The 18,534-nt window shown below is 34.2% G+C and overlaps 1 protein-coding gene and 1 pseudogene across 2 annotated transcripts in view; one reads left to right on the plus strand and one right to left on the minus strand.

The window, feature by feature from the left end:
- The window catches only part of Uba6 (ubiquitin like modifier activating enzyme 6), a 79,063-nt gene that overhangs the window by 23,054 nt on the left and 37,475 nt on the right, over positions 1-18,534 (minus strand). For both annotated transcript variants that reach the window (XM_027390982.2, XM_027390980.2), the window contains 13 exons: positions 16,599-16,676; positions 15,171-15,352; positions 13,801-13,906; positions 11,712-11,801; positions 11,528-11,608; positions 10,725-10,853; positions 9,102-9,153; positions 8,950-9,013; positions 7,754-7,823; positions 6,693-6,764; positions 4,573-4,690; positions 2,083-2,276; positions 1,069-1,196 (listed from right to left, as the gene is read on the minus strand). In XM_027390982.2, the coding sequence (XP_027246783.1) occupies positions 1,069-1,196; positions 2,083-2,276; positions 4,573-4,690; positions 6,693-6,764; positions 7,754-7,823; positions 8,950-9,013; positions 9,102-9,153; positions 10,725-10,853; positions 11,528-11,608; positions 11,712-11,801; positions 13,801-13,906; positions 15,171-15,352; positions 16,599-16,676 (1,364 nt within the window). The remainder of the gene's footprint in view (positions 1-1,068; positions 1,197-2,082; positions 2,277-4,572; positions 4,691-6,692; positions 6,765-7,753; positions 7,824-8,949; positions 9,014-9,101; positions 9,154-10,724; positions 10,854-11,527; positions 11,609-11,711; positions 11,802-13,800; positions 13,907-15,170; positions 15,353-16,598; positions 16,677-18,534) is intronic.
- Positions 3,823-4,169, plus strand: LOC100761305 (annotated as a pseudogene).

Below are 18,534 nucleotides of genomic sequence, written 5' to 3' on the forward strand. Positions count from 1 at the left end.
GGTGGTGGGGGGATATAACTTATAAAATATTCAATAAATATTATAGGTAACCACTTTTATGTTTTGTGTATTTTTTCAGTGTCTTAATTTCAAATATAACATACAAAGTACTCCTCATTTTTTCTTTAATACTGTAAGTTCACATACAAAGTAATGCGTTTATCACATTTTCATGCATGTGTATCAGTGCTCTTTACATCATTCTCCTTTGTCCTCTTTCTGATCTTCTCCTTCCACTCACTGTCTCTCTTTTACTTTCATGTCTTACATATTATATATATAGGTCTGTTATGTTGTATTTCTCTCTCCATGTATGTGCATGTGTATGCATGGACACGAATGCATCCCTTTAATTTTTATTTATTTTTTATTTATTTATTTTTATTAGCTCAAATTAGGAACAAGCTTGTTTTACATGTTAATCCCTTCTCCCTCTCCCTCCCCTCACCCCGCATCCCTCTATTTTTAAATAGTTGTAGGGGTTTAATGATGAGGAAGTTCTAGTTATCAATATCTGAACATTTGGAGTGTCCAAATCATTGGCTGTCATAAGTATGCTAGAATGATCACCTTGGAATATATGTAATTTGGCATGTGTGCAATAGCACCTTATTTCATTTATATGGATTACTTTATTTTGTGTTTTCATAAGTAATGTATGAGGGTGGTAAGAGGATTAGCTCTTCCTGACAAGATACTTCTACTCACATTTCTGGCTGTGGCCAACCTGAAATGTCAAAAACAGACACTCAGGAATTGATTTCTGTTGTTATAAATGTGCAGAATTAGATTCTAAATTTCACAGTGTATAGTCAGACAAGAATGCCTTCAAAATTATCCAAGTTAGGAACCCTAAAGTATAATCGTAAATGGTGTGAGAAAACAACTATTGTGAGGATGCTCTAGCTAGTCTACTTGGAAATAATTCATCAAGATGACGTTTGACTGGGTCCTGAAATAGCAGAAAGGATTAACAAGAAATAGAGATGAAAACCAGTATGCTTCCTTCCTAAGGGTAGAATGTACTTTCTTTCTCATTATGGAAGAAAAACAGACTTTTATACATACCTGATTTCAGTTTTTCTTACTTCAGATGTCTCTGTAAACACTATTATTGGAATGGCTAAATTAAGGAAACAGTTTTTATAAGCTTCAAAGGGATAGCCACCAGCTACTTTGATCATTTCCAAGGCAACCTAAATAAGAGAAGGTGACATGATTACCTAGAGAACAAAAAGTTAAAGCTTCTTGGGATTTTATCAGTCTTGTTCCTTGTGAAGGTTCAAGCCTGGATGTCTCTGTAAATAGTAAGAACAGCTATACACTTACAGTAAAATGTATTTCTTATTTATCTGACATTTTTAGTACATTTTACTTTTAATATTCAGTCTATTCTATATATATATAGTGAACAAAGTTATTTCACTATTTAATCATCCTATTTTCAAAGCAGACACCATAACTCAAAACTAAAGCAATTTAACCAATAAAGGAACAGACAACTAACTCCAATTTTGTAGAGTACTGATAGAGTACAATATAATAAATGGTCTTAATTATCTTTCTCAAGAGACTATCTACTTGACATGGAGAGTGACATGATTTCTGTGGAGGGTGGACGGGAAAGTGACAGGATGGCCAGGTGATCCTGTGTTGCTGCCTTTGGCCCTGTGCTCTAGGAGGATGGTATACTACATCTTTCCTCTGAGTCTGTCTGGTTGTCTCTCCCTGGGTTCTCACAATCAAGTACTCCTAAGGTTCCAGAATGGTCTCCTGGGTTCCAGGACCTGCTCCTGAGCTAGCTGTTGGGCTGGGTCCCTTCTTTCCACCGCCCCCAAACTCAGGAGGGAAGGAAAAGTCATTGACAACAACTATACTCTATCTTGAGTTTATTAACACTATTTTTATACATAGGACCTAGGACTTAGAGATATACCTCATTATATTTTCAGAAATATCTTGAAAGTTTAAATTATAAGATCCATTTTTTTTTTTAATCCCTTCATCTCTAAATTCTGCTTGGCCAGCTAAAGTTGGTGTGATGTTGGGAAGATCTGAGACTTTTTAGAAGAATAAACTTACCAAGCCAGAAACTGCAGCAGTAGATGTTGCTATAGCAGGGATAATTTTACCAGCTATGCGCTTAGTTTTAAACCGGTCAGCTGGTTCAATGCTATACATTTTGGCTCGAAGGTTGGATGCAGCTGTGATGAAATCTATGTGTCCATTATTGTCATCATCTTTTTCAAATGAAAGCACTGCCATCTGAAGGTCACCTGACCAGAGTAATCAGAAGAGCGCATGCTAGTTATGGTAAAGGTTTTATGAGATAAAAAGCAAGGTAAAAATGTACACGTATAAAATTTTCAAATAACCAGATTTCTAATAAAGAAATATACAAGTAACAAAGCTGAAGGACCCACTGAAAGCATTGCTTAGTTAACAAAAATATTAATCATAACCATTTTTGTTATGAACAAAATGAAAATGTATAAAGAAATAAGCAACTGAAGTTATAAAAGAACATGAAAACAATGGCATTAGGACCACCAAACTAAAGAAGTTAGTGTATAAAAAACAGTAAATAGTGAAATAAGAAAAGCCATTTGTGACATTAGCTGCTGCCATGTGGATTATAAAAGTAAATCTTTGATACTACTCAAAATTTAACCCATAAATATTACTTTGAAACATTTTCTCTCTGACAACTAACAAAATCATTTGTGCATCTCTTTGAATATTTCAGATTAGTGATTTCCAATATCACTTTCAAGACTATTAACATGACATATAATGAAATTTTACTGGTTCACACATGAAATCACAGAACTTTGAGAATTACTGATTTATCTAACAAAAGATGGTAAGCATGCCTAAGCAGATGAACGACTAGCTGCTTTTAAAGAATTAAAAGTTCAGCTGTAGCAAAGTTGTTTGTAAAGTCAGATTTTATTCCTGGTAAAACCTGAGAAAGCTAAGAGTAAGTAAAGAGCTTGATACACAGCATGAGGACCTAATTTGAGGTTCCAGAATCTACACAAATGTGAAAATCTGTAATCCCAGTGCCTCTACAGAGAGAGAAGGCAGACACAGGAGTAGCCCTTGAAGCTTGTAGGTCAACTAGCCTGGTGCAAGCATCAGAAGAACCAGCAAAGGGAGGACCAGCACCCAAGTTTATCCTCTGACCTCCGTGTGTGTGCCATGGCATGCACATGTCCATACGCTCATCTATACTCCCCCCCACCCCACCCCCGACACTCCCTCACCCACACTCTTTCTCTCTCACATACACACTCTCTAACATACACATACTCACCCTCTCTCTGAGACTTTTGGTAATTCTTTCCCCTAAAGTGGTATGTTTAAAGGTATGAATAGGTTACTAAGCTTATTTTTTTATTTTGAGATAGGGTCTCACTATGTAGCTTAAGATAACTGTGACTCCCTGATCCTGCTGATCCAGTAAGTCCAGCTAATCTGAACCTTCTGCTCCTTAAAAACAAGCTATTTGCTTGTGTTTTTAGAACTGTTCAATATCTGAAGCATAAAAACAGTAAGAATTACAATACAGCAGTTAATGTAATTTGGAGAATTAGTTTTTAAAACTTGAAGGCAAATACATGAGGAAAAAAATGATGACTTTAGTCATTGTTAAAGGACAGAAATTTTTTTCCCACCATTAAGTAACTTTTATTTTACATTGCAACTCCAGTTACTTCTCCCTCTCCTCTCACCTTATCCCCATCCCACTCCCATCAGCTATGATGACTAAGAATTAGTACCCTTGTCAAGTCTTTTATTAAGCGGGCAAGCGGAGGAATGATGGTTTACATCTCGAATGGACAAGTGTTGGACAGTCGAAATCAGTCCCCATGGAGATTGTCTTTTATAACAGATTTTTTCTGGGGAATAGCAGAATTTGTGTTTTTTTTTTTTTTTTTTTCAAAACTCTGCTTCAGCAAGATGTGAAAAAAAGAAGAGGCTATGGAAGCTCATCTAATTTCAGATACGATGATGGAAGAGGGCCACCAGGAAATCCTCCACGAAGAATGGGTTGAATCAGTCATCTTTAAGGCCCCAGCAGTCCTCCAATGGCTGGTGGATGAGGAAGGTAAATGTCTGCTCTAAGAAGCAGACAACTAAACATACACATGTGTAGAAGGAAGCCATCAAGAGGTGAAGAGCAGCTCACATAGGACAAGATGGTGTATGTCTAAACGAGGACTGTTCTGTGTCCTCACAGATGAATGAGGTCATGTTGGGAATTCCCTCTACAGGATCTGGCATGACTGACATGCAGTTCTATAAATGTACATGTTTATCTCCTTACCTTTTTTGTATAGTTTACTAAAGTATTAATATAGTTTTAATAAGTAAGTATTTTAGGTTGCTAAACTTGATTCTTCATCTTTATATGATTAAACCCTAAAAAATTCCTGATCTGGAAGAAATAAAGGCTATGTATTAAAAAAAAAAAAAAAAAAAAAAAAGAATTAGTCCCCTTGTCAATATGGCTCTCTGAGGAAGTAAGTCTATCATCTACTTCAAGGTATTTGAAAAGGATTGCCTTACTTTTGGTAGCTCTGTTAGATGAAATAGCCTTTTCTAGTAGGAAAACAGCATTCCTCTCATCTTCACTGGAGATAGGAACATTGTCTGGTTTCCTTGCAGTTTCATCTGTTTGAACAACCTTTAAACATATATGTATATAGGTTTATTACTATTATCACATTTTACATCCAGGTTTAACTATTGTTTATCTATTTAATCAAATGATAAGAGAAAATATTTGGTCAATGCCTTTTGTTCATTAATCATTATGGCTTAATATATCTCTTCCCTCATACTATAGTTTACTACCTATCTTCATATGCTGGCAGGTATATGCCATAACCAGGCTCTTCACCTTGGTCACTGAAAGGCCTCCAGTATATCTCAAACAATTTATTTTTCTTATTGGAATATTGTTTATACTGGCCAGATTATATAGATATCTTAAAATCCCACACTTAAATGAAGTTGATATTCAAGTTTTGACTCTGACAGGTCTACATTGACTAAAATTGTATAGTTCAAAGTAGCCGATTCATATAGGACAAAAAAGAAAATATTTGCAAAATATGTAATAGGGGCTAAAAATACTTGCTGATTACTGAGTAGTTCTTTTTATAAAGAATACATCTTCCTTCATATACTAAGTACAGCATCATTAATGCAGCATAAACCACAACTGATTGGGAATTACCTAATAGACAGTACACATAATCAGGAGATGTTTTCAAACCAAAAGAATGTCTCCATCATTAATTATTAAAGTACTACTTACTTTAAAAATTCACCAAATCGTGTTCTGAGATATTAAACATCACAAACATTTAGGACGTACTAAAGAATCAATAAAACAGAAACTTCTACCTGCCATCATGTCTAATTAATATTCTGGCTGTCACATCTATATCTACAAGGGCATGCTGGTCTTAAAGCTTCAGTATGAGCTATTTTAAAGAGTCGTAAAACAGACCATAACTCATATTAAAACCTTAAACTACTCAGGGAAACCTATTAGCCCTGAACTGTTGTACTGATAGAAGCAATGAAAGCCAGAAAACATACTGAATCATGTTTACTAGGGTTTACTCTAGTTTTACCAATGAGAAAGATGGCTTGGAAACTTTTCTTACAAATGACACTGCTTTTTTTTTAATTAAATACTATGTTATTAGTTATAGGTTACATGTCACGAATATTTTACTTAGAAAAACTTACTCACTTACACAAAATTCTACTGGCTACAAAGATGCCTTCCTACAAAATAAAAAGGTAAAACAGCTGTATACAGCACATCTTTGTGGCTAATTTTTAAAGTATATAAAAGAAAGGCCTGTAAAAAATACTTTATATATGCATATAAACATTTATACATCTACTTCTTCAAATTTTCCTATTTTACTGACAACTTCACAGGTTCTGACACTTTCTAAGATATTTTCTGGGCATAATTATCAAACCAATTTTCCATCTATTATTTGTCAGCACACACAAGTGCCACAGTGATACCAAAGCTAAATGTGCTTGAATATAATGGCAATCCATAATAGAACACATCACACTGGTGTTATATGGATCCTCAGTGCTGCCCTACATCATCCAACTGACTTTTCTACTCTGGTCTCAATTACCATATACTCACTCTATCTTCATCTTTCTAGCTTCATCCTCAACTGTTAGTTACTTCGTATTCCACTTACGACACTAGCCATCTTTCCTCAGCTCCCTTCAATTTCCCCGAGAAGTTCTGTCAGGACTACAGCAATGTACACAGGGAATCCAGTTCGGTCTCATCTGTCCTATTAGCTACTTCTAAGGCCCCAGACATCTGTTGCCTGTGTTCTTGCAATAACTGACAGCTTTTCCGCTATGCCTGTATTCACCACCATTCACTATAAGGACAGGCTTCTCTGATTAAGGCAAACAGCTGCTTCTGTCTGGTCAGCAGCAGTCGAAGTGGCAGGTCTACTGGAGCAGGCTCCAGGTGCATTTCTGTTTATACGTAGCCCATCTCCTCTTTGGAATAAAATGTCCTTAAGGACAAAGGCTAATCATTATGGGATTCTCCATGCTGAGAATGGGATTTGCTATAAGCAGCAGTTTAATAACCACTAGCTAGCTAAGTGAATGGACTTCTATCTTACCTTGTTGGAAGGTTTGAATTCCTGAATTTTAACTTCTGAAAGAATATCCATGAGGGTATCCACTGATAAGTCCTGTTTTATTAAAAAAAAAAAAAAAAAAAAAAAAAAAAAAAAAGTTAATTTTATCAACACATGTCTTTGAACTCTGAATCTGAGGTTAAACTATAAAAAAACAGTCCTTTTATCACACTATTTAGCAACTTAGTTAAACAACGTATCACTTGTGTATTTATATCCATTTCAAACATTTACCTCCATTTTGCCAGAATTATCTTAAAGACTAGTGGGGGAAAGGAGGCTGGAGAGAAAATGTACTTTAGTTAACAAACTTAAAATTTTTCTTTCTTCTTACAGGTTTAAAAAAAGGTCCATATTCCCATATCCTCACTGTCAAAGGATGACCTCTCCTGAGTAATGTTATACTTTTAAAAACTAATCAAATTCGTACACTATGAAGCAAGAAATGATAATAGTTCAAGTGGAACTGGATGAACCTGCATCTACATGGAAGCTACTATGAAAAACACTGCTTTTTGAGGACAGGCTTGTAATACAAGACTGAACACTATTATTGATTCCTGGGCCTTTATGTGGTGTTTAACTTTCCAGAAAGAGAAATAGGTAAGCAGACTACAAATAGTTTATTACTTAAGTATGACTGCTTTTCACAAATATTACTTCAATATTTAAATTCAGAAAGAAAATTAGTAGTTTCTATTAACCAGCACTGCAATAAGTAAACAGCTTTTGCAAGTTAGAGTGGACAATAACACAAGAAAAATGTAACACTGTTCTTTTTGATCCAAAGGAATGATTCTAGCTGGGCATGAAGGTGCATGCCTATAATCCGAGTACTTATGAGATGAAAGCAGGAAGAAGTGGAGCTTACAGTGAGTTCCAGATGCACAGTGAACTCTGGACAAGCATCAGCTGTGTGAGCTCACATCTCAAACAAACAAACAAAAGAAAGAACGGCTTATGAGCTAAAAACACACTTCAATGCCACCAACCAATTTAACTATCGTTTTGAATCAACTGCTAGAGCCTGGACAGAATCTTACCTTTTCTGAAAATGGAATGCAATATACCATAGCATATAGTTTTGCAGCACTCTGAAGAAAACTGAGATGCCTTTTGAAATGAAAATAAAAAGCAGTTTGAATGGCAGTTTTAAAGAAGATATTTAAGTCAGCAGGAAACATAACCTTTGGATTAAAACTATGAATTACATTTTAAGAATTTTTGTTGCATAATTAATTTTTACCCTTTTTAAAGTTACAACAATGAAATTCTTGTCTAGACTAAAACAACATAGAAGAAAATACCAAATTTTCTTTTGATACAAAAATGCTTATCAAAAATACTCATAATATTCAAGTAGTCACTAGCAATATCATGAAAAGTGAATAAAAAAAGGTAAAACTATTAGAATACTTGGAGAAAACGCCTTTGAATTCATGAGAAAATATCAGGTATGAATGAGAATACATTAGGTTTGAACAAAGCAAAATAATTAACTTAAAACAAAAGTAGGAATGTTGCATTGGAAAGGCAATTTATCATAATGTAACTCGAGTTCTGAAGCATGCAACAGCCAGGAAAATTAAGCAGAGTGCTATCTGTAGAAAAGAGGTTAGTGAAGATAAGCTAGGTGTCTGATGAGAATTAATTCACATTAAGTACGAATCTCAAAACAGTGCAAACACAGAGACAAGCTAAATCATCACCTGTATTAGTTTAGGCAACTAGTATTAACTGCTTTTTCCACCTTAAGTAAAGTATCTTAGGTTTATTTAGTTTAAGAATGTTTGTTATCATTTTATTTCCTTATGGGTAAAAGTAGGGGTGACTTAGTTTTTTATGGAGTCGATATTTCAAACAATAGTTTTTACCATGTAAATAAATGGATGCATATTTATATAGGAAGGTTGGAGCTGGCTCTGCTGACTAGAATGAATTGTTAACTTTGGAGTTAAGAGTTTTAATCAGCTGGGCATTGGTGGCGCACGCCTTTAATCCCAGCATTCGGGAGGCAGAGCAGAGGCAGAGGCAGGCGGATCTCTGTGAGTTGGAGGCCAGCCTGGTCTCCAGAGCCAGTGCCAGGATAGGCTCCAAAGCTACACAGATAAATCCTGTCTCAAAAAACCAAAACCAAAACCAAAAAAAAAAAAAAAAAAAAAAGTTTTAATCATTTAACACTGAAGACCCACATGGTGCAGCTAAGCTACTGACAGTGAAAATATACATATATACTTACAAAGTTTCATTTAAATCAAATTTTATTGGAGAAGGTGGCCTTTTTGGTGATTGCCAAAACAAACCTGGTAAAAACATAAAATATTACTTTCAATAAATACAGTTTATATCCAGTATGGAACATTATAATTTCTTCTCAATACTTATACTCACTGCCATCTTTTAATCGTGTTTCAAGAGGAAAACAGTGAAGAAGCTGTAGAGCCTAAAAGAGAAAAAAAAAAAAGAAAAAAAAAATTCCCTGTAATTTGTTGCTATCCTAAGGAAAAAAAACATGAAATTAAGAAAATATGCTTTGCTCATATTTTCTCAGGCTTCATAAATCAAACAAAACAAACTTTAAAAGACACAGTGAGGTCTCATAGGTAGGCACAAGTCAGTTTGTTTTCTCCTGTCCTGCTGTTACAGCTTTCTCATAGCAAACGTGAATGAATATTCTTTACCTCACAACTTTTGTACAAACAGCATATTTTATTCATAATTTTGCTTTTTCCTAAGAGCTAATGCTTTGAATAAATATAAAAACAAATGGCATTCAGCATTTCAAAGTTATACACTTAATATATGATTGGAAGAGGGTGAAAATGTAATACAGATCTGTAAACAAAGCTTAAATTTAGGTGAAAGTAAATAATGACTACTATCAACACTATACTCTTTATTTCCATGGTTCTTTTTTCTATAATAGTAATAATAATAATAAATAATAATAAAAACTAAAACAGGACTGGTGCTCTATACTATTTCCATTAATTTTTATTTCAATAATGATGATGATAATAAAAATCAACCAAACAGTAGCAGGTAAAGCTACTGACTGCTAAGCACGTTAACCTGAATTTGATCCCCAGGACCCACACAGTAGATAGAAATGATTCCTTTTAACCTCCACATGAGTACTGTGGCATAAGCACACACCACCCTTCCTCAAAACAAATAATCAAAAATGTAATAATAAAAATAAAACCCCAACTAAACAAAAACACAATCACAAAAGATATAAACTAAGAAGAGTAAAGAGAAACAAAAGGTCAATGATAATTATGATGTAGAGTATGGAGGAAACAAGTCCTATTTCCTGGTGAGACACAAGCTTAGAACATTTCTGTAAAAAGCAAACTGTATAAGAAGTGAAAAGACAAGTGTACTCAAAACTTAAATTAAAAGATGAGCGAATAAATTAAGGGCCTAAGGGAGGGATTAAAAATGTACAGGATATAGTCTGTTTGCTACTCAACTGCAATCAAGAATAATAGGTAGTATATTACTAACTATGTGCTTTGGCCTACCCTAAATGCTTTATATGGATTAGCTTATTTGATGCCTACCACTACTGTGCAATGTACGTTTAATCATTTTAGATTTTCAAAGAAAACACGTAAGATGTGTTTATGAGTTATGGTTGGAAAAGGCAAAATTCAAAAAGAATTTCCATCTGAATTATCAGTCTCTTGTTTCTATTTTGAACAAACTTCTCTAGACTAGGAAATTAATGCATTCCTATTACCTAGAGAGAAAAGTTATCCAAAACCCAACTTTGTATTTAGAGTCAGTTCAATGCATAGCTGACAATCAAGCCAGTAAGTAGAAGCAAAATGTTTTAATTAGTAACATTCAAAGTGAAACTGGTCATATGCCTAGACTTACTCTCAGCTAACTTACTATCAATTTGTGAAAGGCTTGGTGAAAGAAACCAACAGACACTTTAAGTCAGGGCCATTAGTAATAAAGAAATAAGCCATGATCTTTGCTTAATGTCTTAGAACGTATACCTACCTTATGGTTAAAATATTTTTCAAACTTTAGTCTTGCTAATTCTACACACTGGGACCAATTTCTAGGTCTTCTGCTAAGTAGCTTAATAACTTGAAAACAGCCATCTAAACTCTGTCCATTTTCTATTTTCTAGAATAAGACAAAAACAAAGAATAAATACATTCAATTATAAACATAAATACGTTTCAAAAGGAGGAGTCTGAAAGATGGACTCATGGACTTTTCTTTCTTTTTTTTTTTTTGGCTCAAGCCCTTATCTCTCATTCTTCTTTCATTATGAGCAGAATAGCTGGGGACAGCAAATGAAATTGTCCTTAATTCACAACGTTTTCCTATGTGTAAGATAGTACATACCAAAGTGGTGCTTAGTATATGGAATCCTAGGAATAACAGTTAATACAAAATTGACCTTTTTACTTATATATGCTAAAGAAATGTAAGGCAGTATCTTCGAAGGTGGCCTTATTGTGAGAGTAATGAGATTACTGTCCAGTCATGATTATTTTCACTTGAATTGACCTGAAGTTTTTCCCAAGGAGTTTACAAAACCCTTTGATTATCTGTTGCTCTCTTATTACTATATCACATCCTCATTGGGTTGAATAACAAAAGCTAAGGTTTGAAGGTCAAGCAGTGACAATGACATACAGTTCAATTAACCTTAAAAAGGCTATCAGTGACCTAATTTCAGGAGATTTGGGCCACTCTTATTTCTGCAGAAAGGTTTTATTTTCAAGTAACTAGAAAATAAGGTTATCATGACATAAAGTATTAGGTCTGTAGTAAAAGGCATTAACTTTTACCTGTAAAACATCTTCTGCAGAAGGATAGGCTTGCCAAAATTTGTTAAACAATGAAGGCTTGTGGGAAAAGGAACTTTCAAACTGTAAAGGAAAAAAAAAACAAACAACACAACCCAAATATATTTAGAAGTTATAATACTGCCTTTTCTAATTCAGAGAAGACAAATTCATTAACAACTTTTACCTTGTCTCTTGCCCACTGGATAGTATGTTCGATAGCAGCTGGAAAGGACTTTAGAGTACAAAATGGTATTTCCTCTTCTGGGGGGTCCCGCTATTGAAAAATAAAGATCTCATTATTATTTATTGCTGAGTACTTGTGTGGTGTGGCAGAAAGTCCTAATGGCAGATCACCACACATTCTTCACTTTTTTTTTTAATTCTCCAAAAATGACATGTAAAATTTTATAAGATTTCTTCCTAGTTTGGAAAGTGATCCAAGAATCCTTAATATCTATGTTTTCAGCATACTCCAGATCTCTACATGAAGAAAAACATTTGAGCATAGAACTCTTGGTAGTCTCCTAGAGAAAACAGGTATAAAATAAATGGGGAATGATTAAGTTGTTTCATTAGAGGAAGTACCACTGAAGATCTTGTCTATTAGAGGCTGTGTTTACAACCTAGGCTTACTGGTCTACTCAGTCAAAAATTTATGCTTTTTTTACTTAGAGATATGTATTTTAATTTGCTGATTTATGAGCTTTCACTAACATTTTATATATCAAAAAGGGACACTATTAAGATTAGATTATAAGAATTTGAAATAAAAAAATAAAAGAAATTTTAGCAGAAGTAGTAGATGAAAGAATTCCCTACTGTGAAAATCTTGCGATGGCATTCTGCATATCATTTCCCTTCTGTTTAATACACTGATTAAACAAACCTTAATCTACTATATTATCATCATTACATGTATCAATGTATTTCATGAAAGACAGGAAAACACTGAACCCTAAGGATTAAAAAAATTTACTATCTCAAACATATTCTTTAAATCAAGGGACACTGATATTTATAAAAAAACATATACCATGAATTATTTTACTTGAATTGTACATTTTAAAATTATAAAGCCCACAATTATTTCCTAGAAACAGTCTCAACTTTAGCAATATTTTAAAATCATTTATGGGAGTCAAAATGCTATATTTTATGATCTACCTAATATACACACACACACACACACACACACACACACACACACGTGTGGTATATATATGTATCTCACACACACACACACACACAACATTCTGGGTAAATTACCAGGTTTCTATTTTTATCAGGTTTCACAAATATTTCTAATAATGTGCATGCCTGGGTCATACATTCTTATGAGGATAAACTTCAGAAATTAGTACACAGCTATTATACTTGTACCCTTCATTCTTTATATATCGTCCAATATCTTACACAATAAAACCACTCCTAGAAGCTTTTTAAAACCTAGGTTTATTAGAAAATTTAAAAGTTCTGAGAAGCTGGGCCGGGAGAGATGGCTCAGAGGTTAAGAGCACCAACAGCTCTTCCAGAGGTCCTGAGTTCAATTCCCAGCAACCACATGGTGGCTCACAACCATCCGTTATAAGATCTGGTGCCCTCTTCTGGTGTGCAGATAAACATGGAAGCAGAATGTTGTATACATAAAAAAATAAATAAAATCTTAAAAAAAAAAAGTTCTGGGAAGCCGGGTGCTGGTGGCACAACCCTTTAATCCCAGGACTCAGGAGGCAGAGGCAGGCGGATCTCTGTGAGTTTGAAGCCAGCCTGGTCTCCAGAGCGAGTGCCAGAATAGGCTCCAAAGCTACACAAGGAAATCCTGTCTCGAAAACCAAAAACAAAAGAAAACAAAAAAGTTCTGAGAAATAGTAAAGAATACTATTCCAGAAAGGACCCATGTAAAAGCTGGTGTGGAGGTATGTGCTTGTAATCTAGCAGGGAGAGGCAGACAGGGGTGGGGTGGGAGTGAGGGGCAGGGGAATCCCTGGCCAGTCAGTTGAGCCAAATCTAGACTTCCAGAACTCAGTGGGAGACCTTGTCCCAAAAAGTAGAGTTAACAGAGGAAGATACCTGACATGGAACTCTGACCTCTCCAAAGGTATATCCCCTTACACCCTGAACACACACTGAAAACCTGTATTCAACATATTTAAAAATGCTGGTGCACATATGTAGTCACAGCTACACCCAGATTAATAAAGCAAATTCACCAATTCCTCAATGAAGACAAAAATTATGACATGAAAAGACATTTATTCAATATACTGACTTACGTGACTGTTATATGATTCAGTCAACTGAGGTACAATAATTTCAGTATGTCCCTTTGTGCCCATTGTTCCAGAATCTAGAAGAGGCCGTAGATTTGCTAAGCAACGGCTATTTGGAGACAAAAAAAAAAAATAATATATATATATATATATATATATATATATATATATATATAAAATACACAAGTGAGTAATAAAAAGTCAACAGAGGACTGCTACTGCTATTTATTTAATGTTCCACATGCTGATAATTTCTGAATCCAGTGTTGTAGGGAATAGAACATGAACCACACAACAGTTCTACTTCCCAGCCCTATCACATATATATAATTTGTTGTTCAATATAGTAATTTCTGTTTCTTTCTACTTAACTCTACCAAATCCTGGGGGTTTTAAACTTCTATTTCCACCTTAATTATTAACTACAGCATTGTTCTTTTTTTACTTATTTTCTATTTATTGTTTGGTTATTTTCTGACTCTAAGCTGTATCACACTGCATTTTCTCAATTAGTCTTTATCCCAAACAGTATTAACTAAATACTTTCATTGGTAATGTTTTTCTTATATTTTTGTACATGGTGCTTCTAACACATAAACACCCAACAATAAATGCAATATATTTTTCCAATTTTTTTTCTTTCTTCTGCTCGAGATTCGTCTTCTTTCTCATTTCTCAACTGGTCAACTTTCTGTTATATGCTCTAGTATCCTAACATTGTAGTCATATAATGATTCATTCAATTACTGATTTAATAAATCACACTGAATGAAATCACATAAGTGGCACTGAAGATACAGTGGTGGAAATAACTGGTCTCTGGATGAAGGAATTAGTAAAGAAACAAACATTAAATACAGACATATGTCAACAAACAAAAAGTGCCACAATGAAAATGTATTAAGAAAGGAAGATAATATCTGTTTTAAAAAAGATATTTAGGCTGAAACTGAAAGATGAAGGAACAGCTTAAAGGAAAGGGCAGGTAGGTATATTTGGGGAGAAGAATTTTGGAGGAAGAGAAATACAATTTCCTGAGGCCAAAAACCAATTTAGATTCTAAAGTAAAAAGGCTTTTGAAGACCCTAAAGGAGGCAATAAATAGATGGTTAGAATAAGGAGAGCCAGAGAAGACTGGACATATTTAAAGTGGGAGCAATGTCCAGGTGGTAGGTATTGCATGAAAAACATTTAGGATGCTTTATCATTTATGAATTTTTCAAATAGGAAATCACTAGCATGCTTGAATTTGAGTAGTACTATTAGTGACATAAAAAATAATCAGAAAGTTTGGTAATTTTTCAAAAGTGAGGGTGAAAAACAAAAATAAAAATGAAAGCAGTTCTTTATGCATTTGAATTTTAAGAACATACCTGTCTACATATCTCCTGGCTTCCACATTATCTAGTGCTGTAATAATGATATCTTGCTTAGTATAAAATTCATCACTGTATATACTCTCAGTGGCTGGACAAACTTTGTTCAGGTGTGCATCTATTTTTAATTGAGGATTTATTTTCAGAGTTGCTTCAGCAGCAGTATAGCTTTTAGGTTTCTAAACAATTAACAAATAAAAACAGAAGGAATAAATGTTAAACAGAAAAGATGAACTATAACTGAATTCACAAATATTACTCATTTGGAATATATATGAGGTGATAGCAAGATAATGAAACTAGCTCAAATAATTTACATATTAACAATCTAGACAACCTTAATTGTGTAGCAAAGTGCTTTAGAGTTATTAAAACATTAAAAAATAGTATTTATGCCTTAAAAATAATTTTTTTATAAAAGGTTTAGTTATCAGAATCATTGTGTCATTTTCAGGTGCTATGAAGGCCCATTTTGAATACTGGCTCTAAATCTACATTCCTTTAGAGCAGAACATCCTTTGGATTTGTGCATCTGAGTTAATGGTCTTTCTGTCTCTTCTGGCTCTATGAGGCTAACATGTTTTACTCTTACTAGGGAATTAATAAATAGATCTTCATTGTCCATGTAGAGATAACATACAAAGTGAACTGTTTTAATAGGACATATTAATAATTCAAAAGAGGCTCCATTACCATCGCCTTTGTATTTATATAAGAGGATATTGGGTTAACTATGAAACCTACTGTAGTCAATTCTTGTTTATAACATAACTAAGCTTCATGTCCTTAAGACTGATAATGAGTTGACAATACAAGGGAAAATTTTAAACCTAAAGCACATGTTATGATTAACACATTTTACTCCTTTTTGCACTGTTTTTTGATATGGGGTTTCACCATGTAGCTCTCACTAGCCTATTGCTCACTGTGATGCTCACTGTGATGACAAGCCTGGCTTTGCACTCAAGAGCTCTACGTGCCTCTGACTTGAGTACACTGATTAAAGGAATGAGCTACCATGCACTGCCTGTTTCTTTTCCTTATTTTAACGTTTTAATCTCTGAGAAAACTAAGAAGTCTTTTACAATAAAAGAGGATGTTAAATAAAAATAGTACAGCAATTTTAAATACTAAACCCTACCTGTTTTATAACACAAAGAAAAATCTGTGCTTTGTTAAAACCTCAAATTAGAGGACTTGCTTATGGTGATTACAAAATGAAAAGTACTCTCACGTTTTGCAACTCAAATATTAACATCCAAAATTTAATGCAAAAACCAACTTTATTATGCATGAAAGGTAATTTTTTATCTTCTCCATTTTGTTCTTTCCAAAGAACATTTTGTTCTTTCTCTTAAGAGTCTAACAAAGGACAGAATTACCCTGCAACCATTATCTATTTATGAGAAAAAAACAGTGACCCACCTGTATGTGATGGGGACGAAACAGGAATTGTCTGTTCAGATTGGATTTTTCAATCAAATCAGGATCTGTAACTGTAACCTTTTATCAAAGGAGAACAAAACAAATGAATCTGCATTTCTCACTATGACTGAAACAGTACCCTCACATTATTTTTTCTAGTAAAAGTCATTTCAAAAAAAAAAAAAAACTCTGAATGATTGCCAATATGCTATCACATATTTAATTCAATTAATGTGTAGTCAATGAGCAACTTAGTCCAACTAAGGCAGGACCTATAATCTACAAGGCAGTTTAATATTTTTTTAAATAATTTTTGTGTCTGTGGCTATTAGCATGTTTCCAGGGCAGAGCCAACTAGCTGTCTCAGGTAATTTATCTATAGGCCTAAAATACTTGCAATTTAGCCTCTTAAGAAAGCTTAGACTCTAATCCTAAAAGATGAAAGAAAACAAAAAAGGTCAAGATAATGTGCAGAATATGTTATGTGCTACTCAACTAGACTTAAGACCAGCCAGGTACAGTACTGCTCAGTATAGGTTCCAGTTTCAGGGGCTGACTAGTGTTCACACACTAATTTTCCTTTAATCATTTTCCTCATGAATGTGCCTACATTTTTTTTGTGGAATTTTTTTGGTAGAGGATATCTCCTTCAATTTAACAACTACAAATAATAGGGTTGGATACAGTATCTGCAAAAAGGCTCACTGTGTCTTTGATTCTGGACTTCTATGAGGTGAGAAGCTTTAGGGTATTCCCACCACTGTAAGCCTGCAATGACAGTCAAGAGATTGATGACTGAAACTTCTAAAACCACGACCAAAACACATCTTCCCTCATTTGAATGTTTTTCCCAGGTACTTGTCTTTTCAAGGTTCAGAATACCTCCTAATTAATCATTGTGATTAATGATGTTTTGCACTTTTGTTTCCTGAAATCCTATGTTTTATTCTTTCCACTTTGTCTTCTACCAGACTCAACAAGTTTCACATTAGATTTGTAAATTAAACATTTTTATTTGGTTCCAAATTTTGGGACACATACCTCTCTTCTAGAAATCCCAGCTACTGTGGAGGCTGAGACAGGAGAATTTTAACTACAAGGCCTACTGAAACTACAAAGTAAATTTAAGGCCAGCTTAGGTAGATCAACAAGATGCTATCTCTAAGTAAAAAAAAAAAGGGGGGGCAGGAATACAGCTTAGTTTTGGGAGATATGAACAGCATGTGCAAGGACCTAGGTTCAATTCCCCATGCAGAGAAATAACTCTAAAATTAGTTTTAATTAAGTTATCTAAACTCTCCACATTCTAACAAAACACTTTAGTAAGATTTGTAAAAATCATTTTCAATTTTAAATCAGTAATTTTTGTTTTGTTTTGTTTTTGTTTTTGGAGACAGGGTTTCTCTGTGTAGCTTTGGAGCCTATCCTGGCACTGGATCTGGAGACCAGGCTGGCCTTGAACTCACATAGATCCGCCTGCCTTTGCCTCTGCCTCCCGAATGCTGGGATTAAAGGCTTGCACCACCAACGCTGGGCCTAAATCAGTAATTCTTAAAAAATAAATCATTTCACTTACTTGAACCTATGTATGCATATTCATAAATCTCACGGCTTATCCTTCACCATGCCTATACATCTAAGATTTTTCATTTATGTCACATACTTTACTATGCCCTCCTTGAAAGATAATTAAATACAGACATGTAGGCTGAGAGCCATTTTTTCCTTTCATTATAAAGCTAATTTCCATTACTGTCTCGCACTGCCTGTTACTTGTATGTCTCTTCTATAACCTCCTTCTATACTTTGTTAACTTCACTATCACTACATCTGGCTTTTAAGTATACTAACCATACAGAATATATTTTGGGAAAATCATCAATGTTCTGTTTTCTTGTGTTCCTACTTCTCTGTATCTTTGTTTTTAAATTTGAAG

Source organism: Cricetulus griseus (genome assembly GCF_003668045.3).
Source record: "Cricetulus griseus strain 17A/GY chromosome 1 unlocalized genomic scaffold, alternate assembly CriGri-PICRH-1.0 chr1_1, whole genome shotgun sequence".
NCBI classification, from domain to species: Eukaryota; Metazoa; Chordata; class Mammalia; order Rodentia; family Cricetidae; genus Cricetulus; species Cricetulus griseus.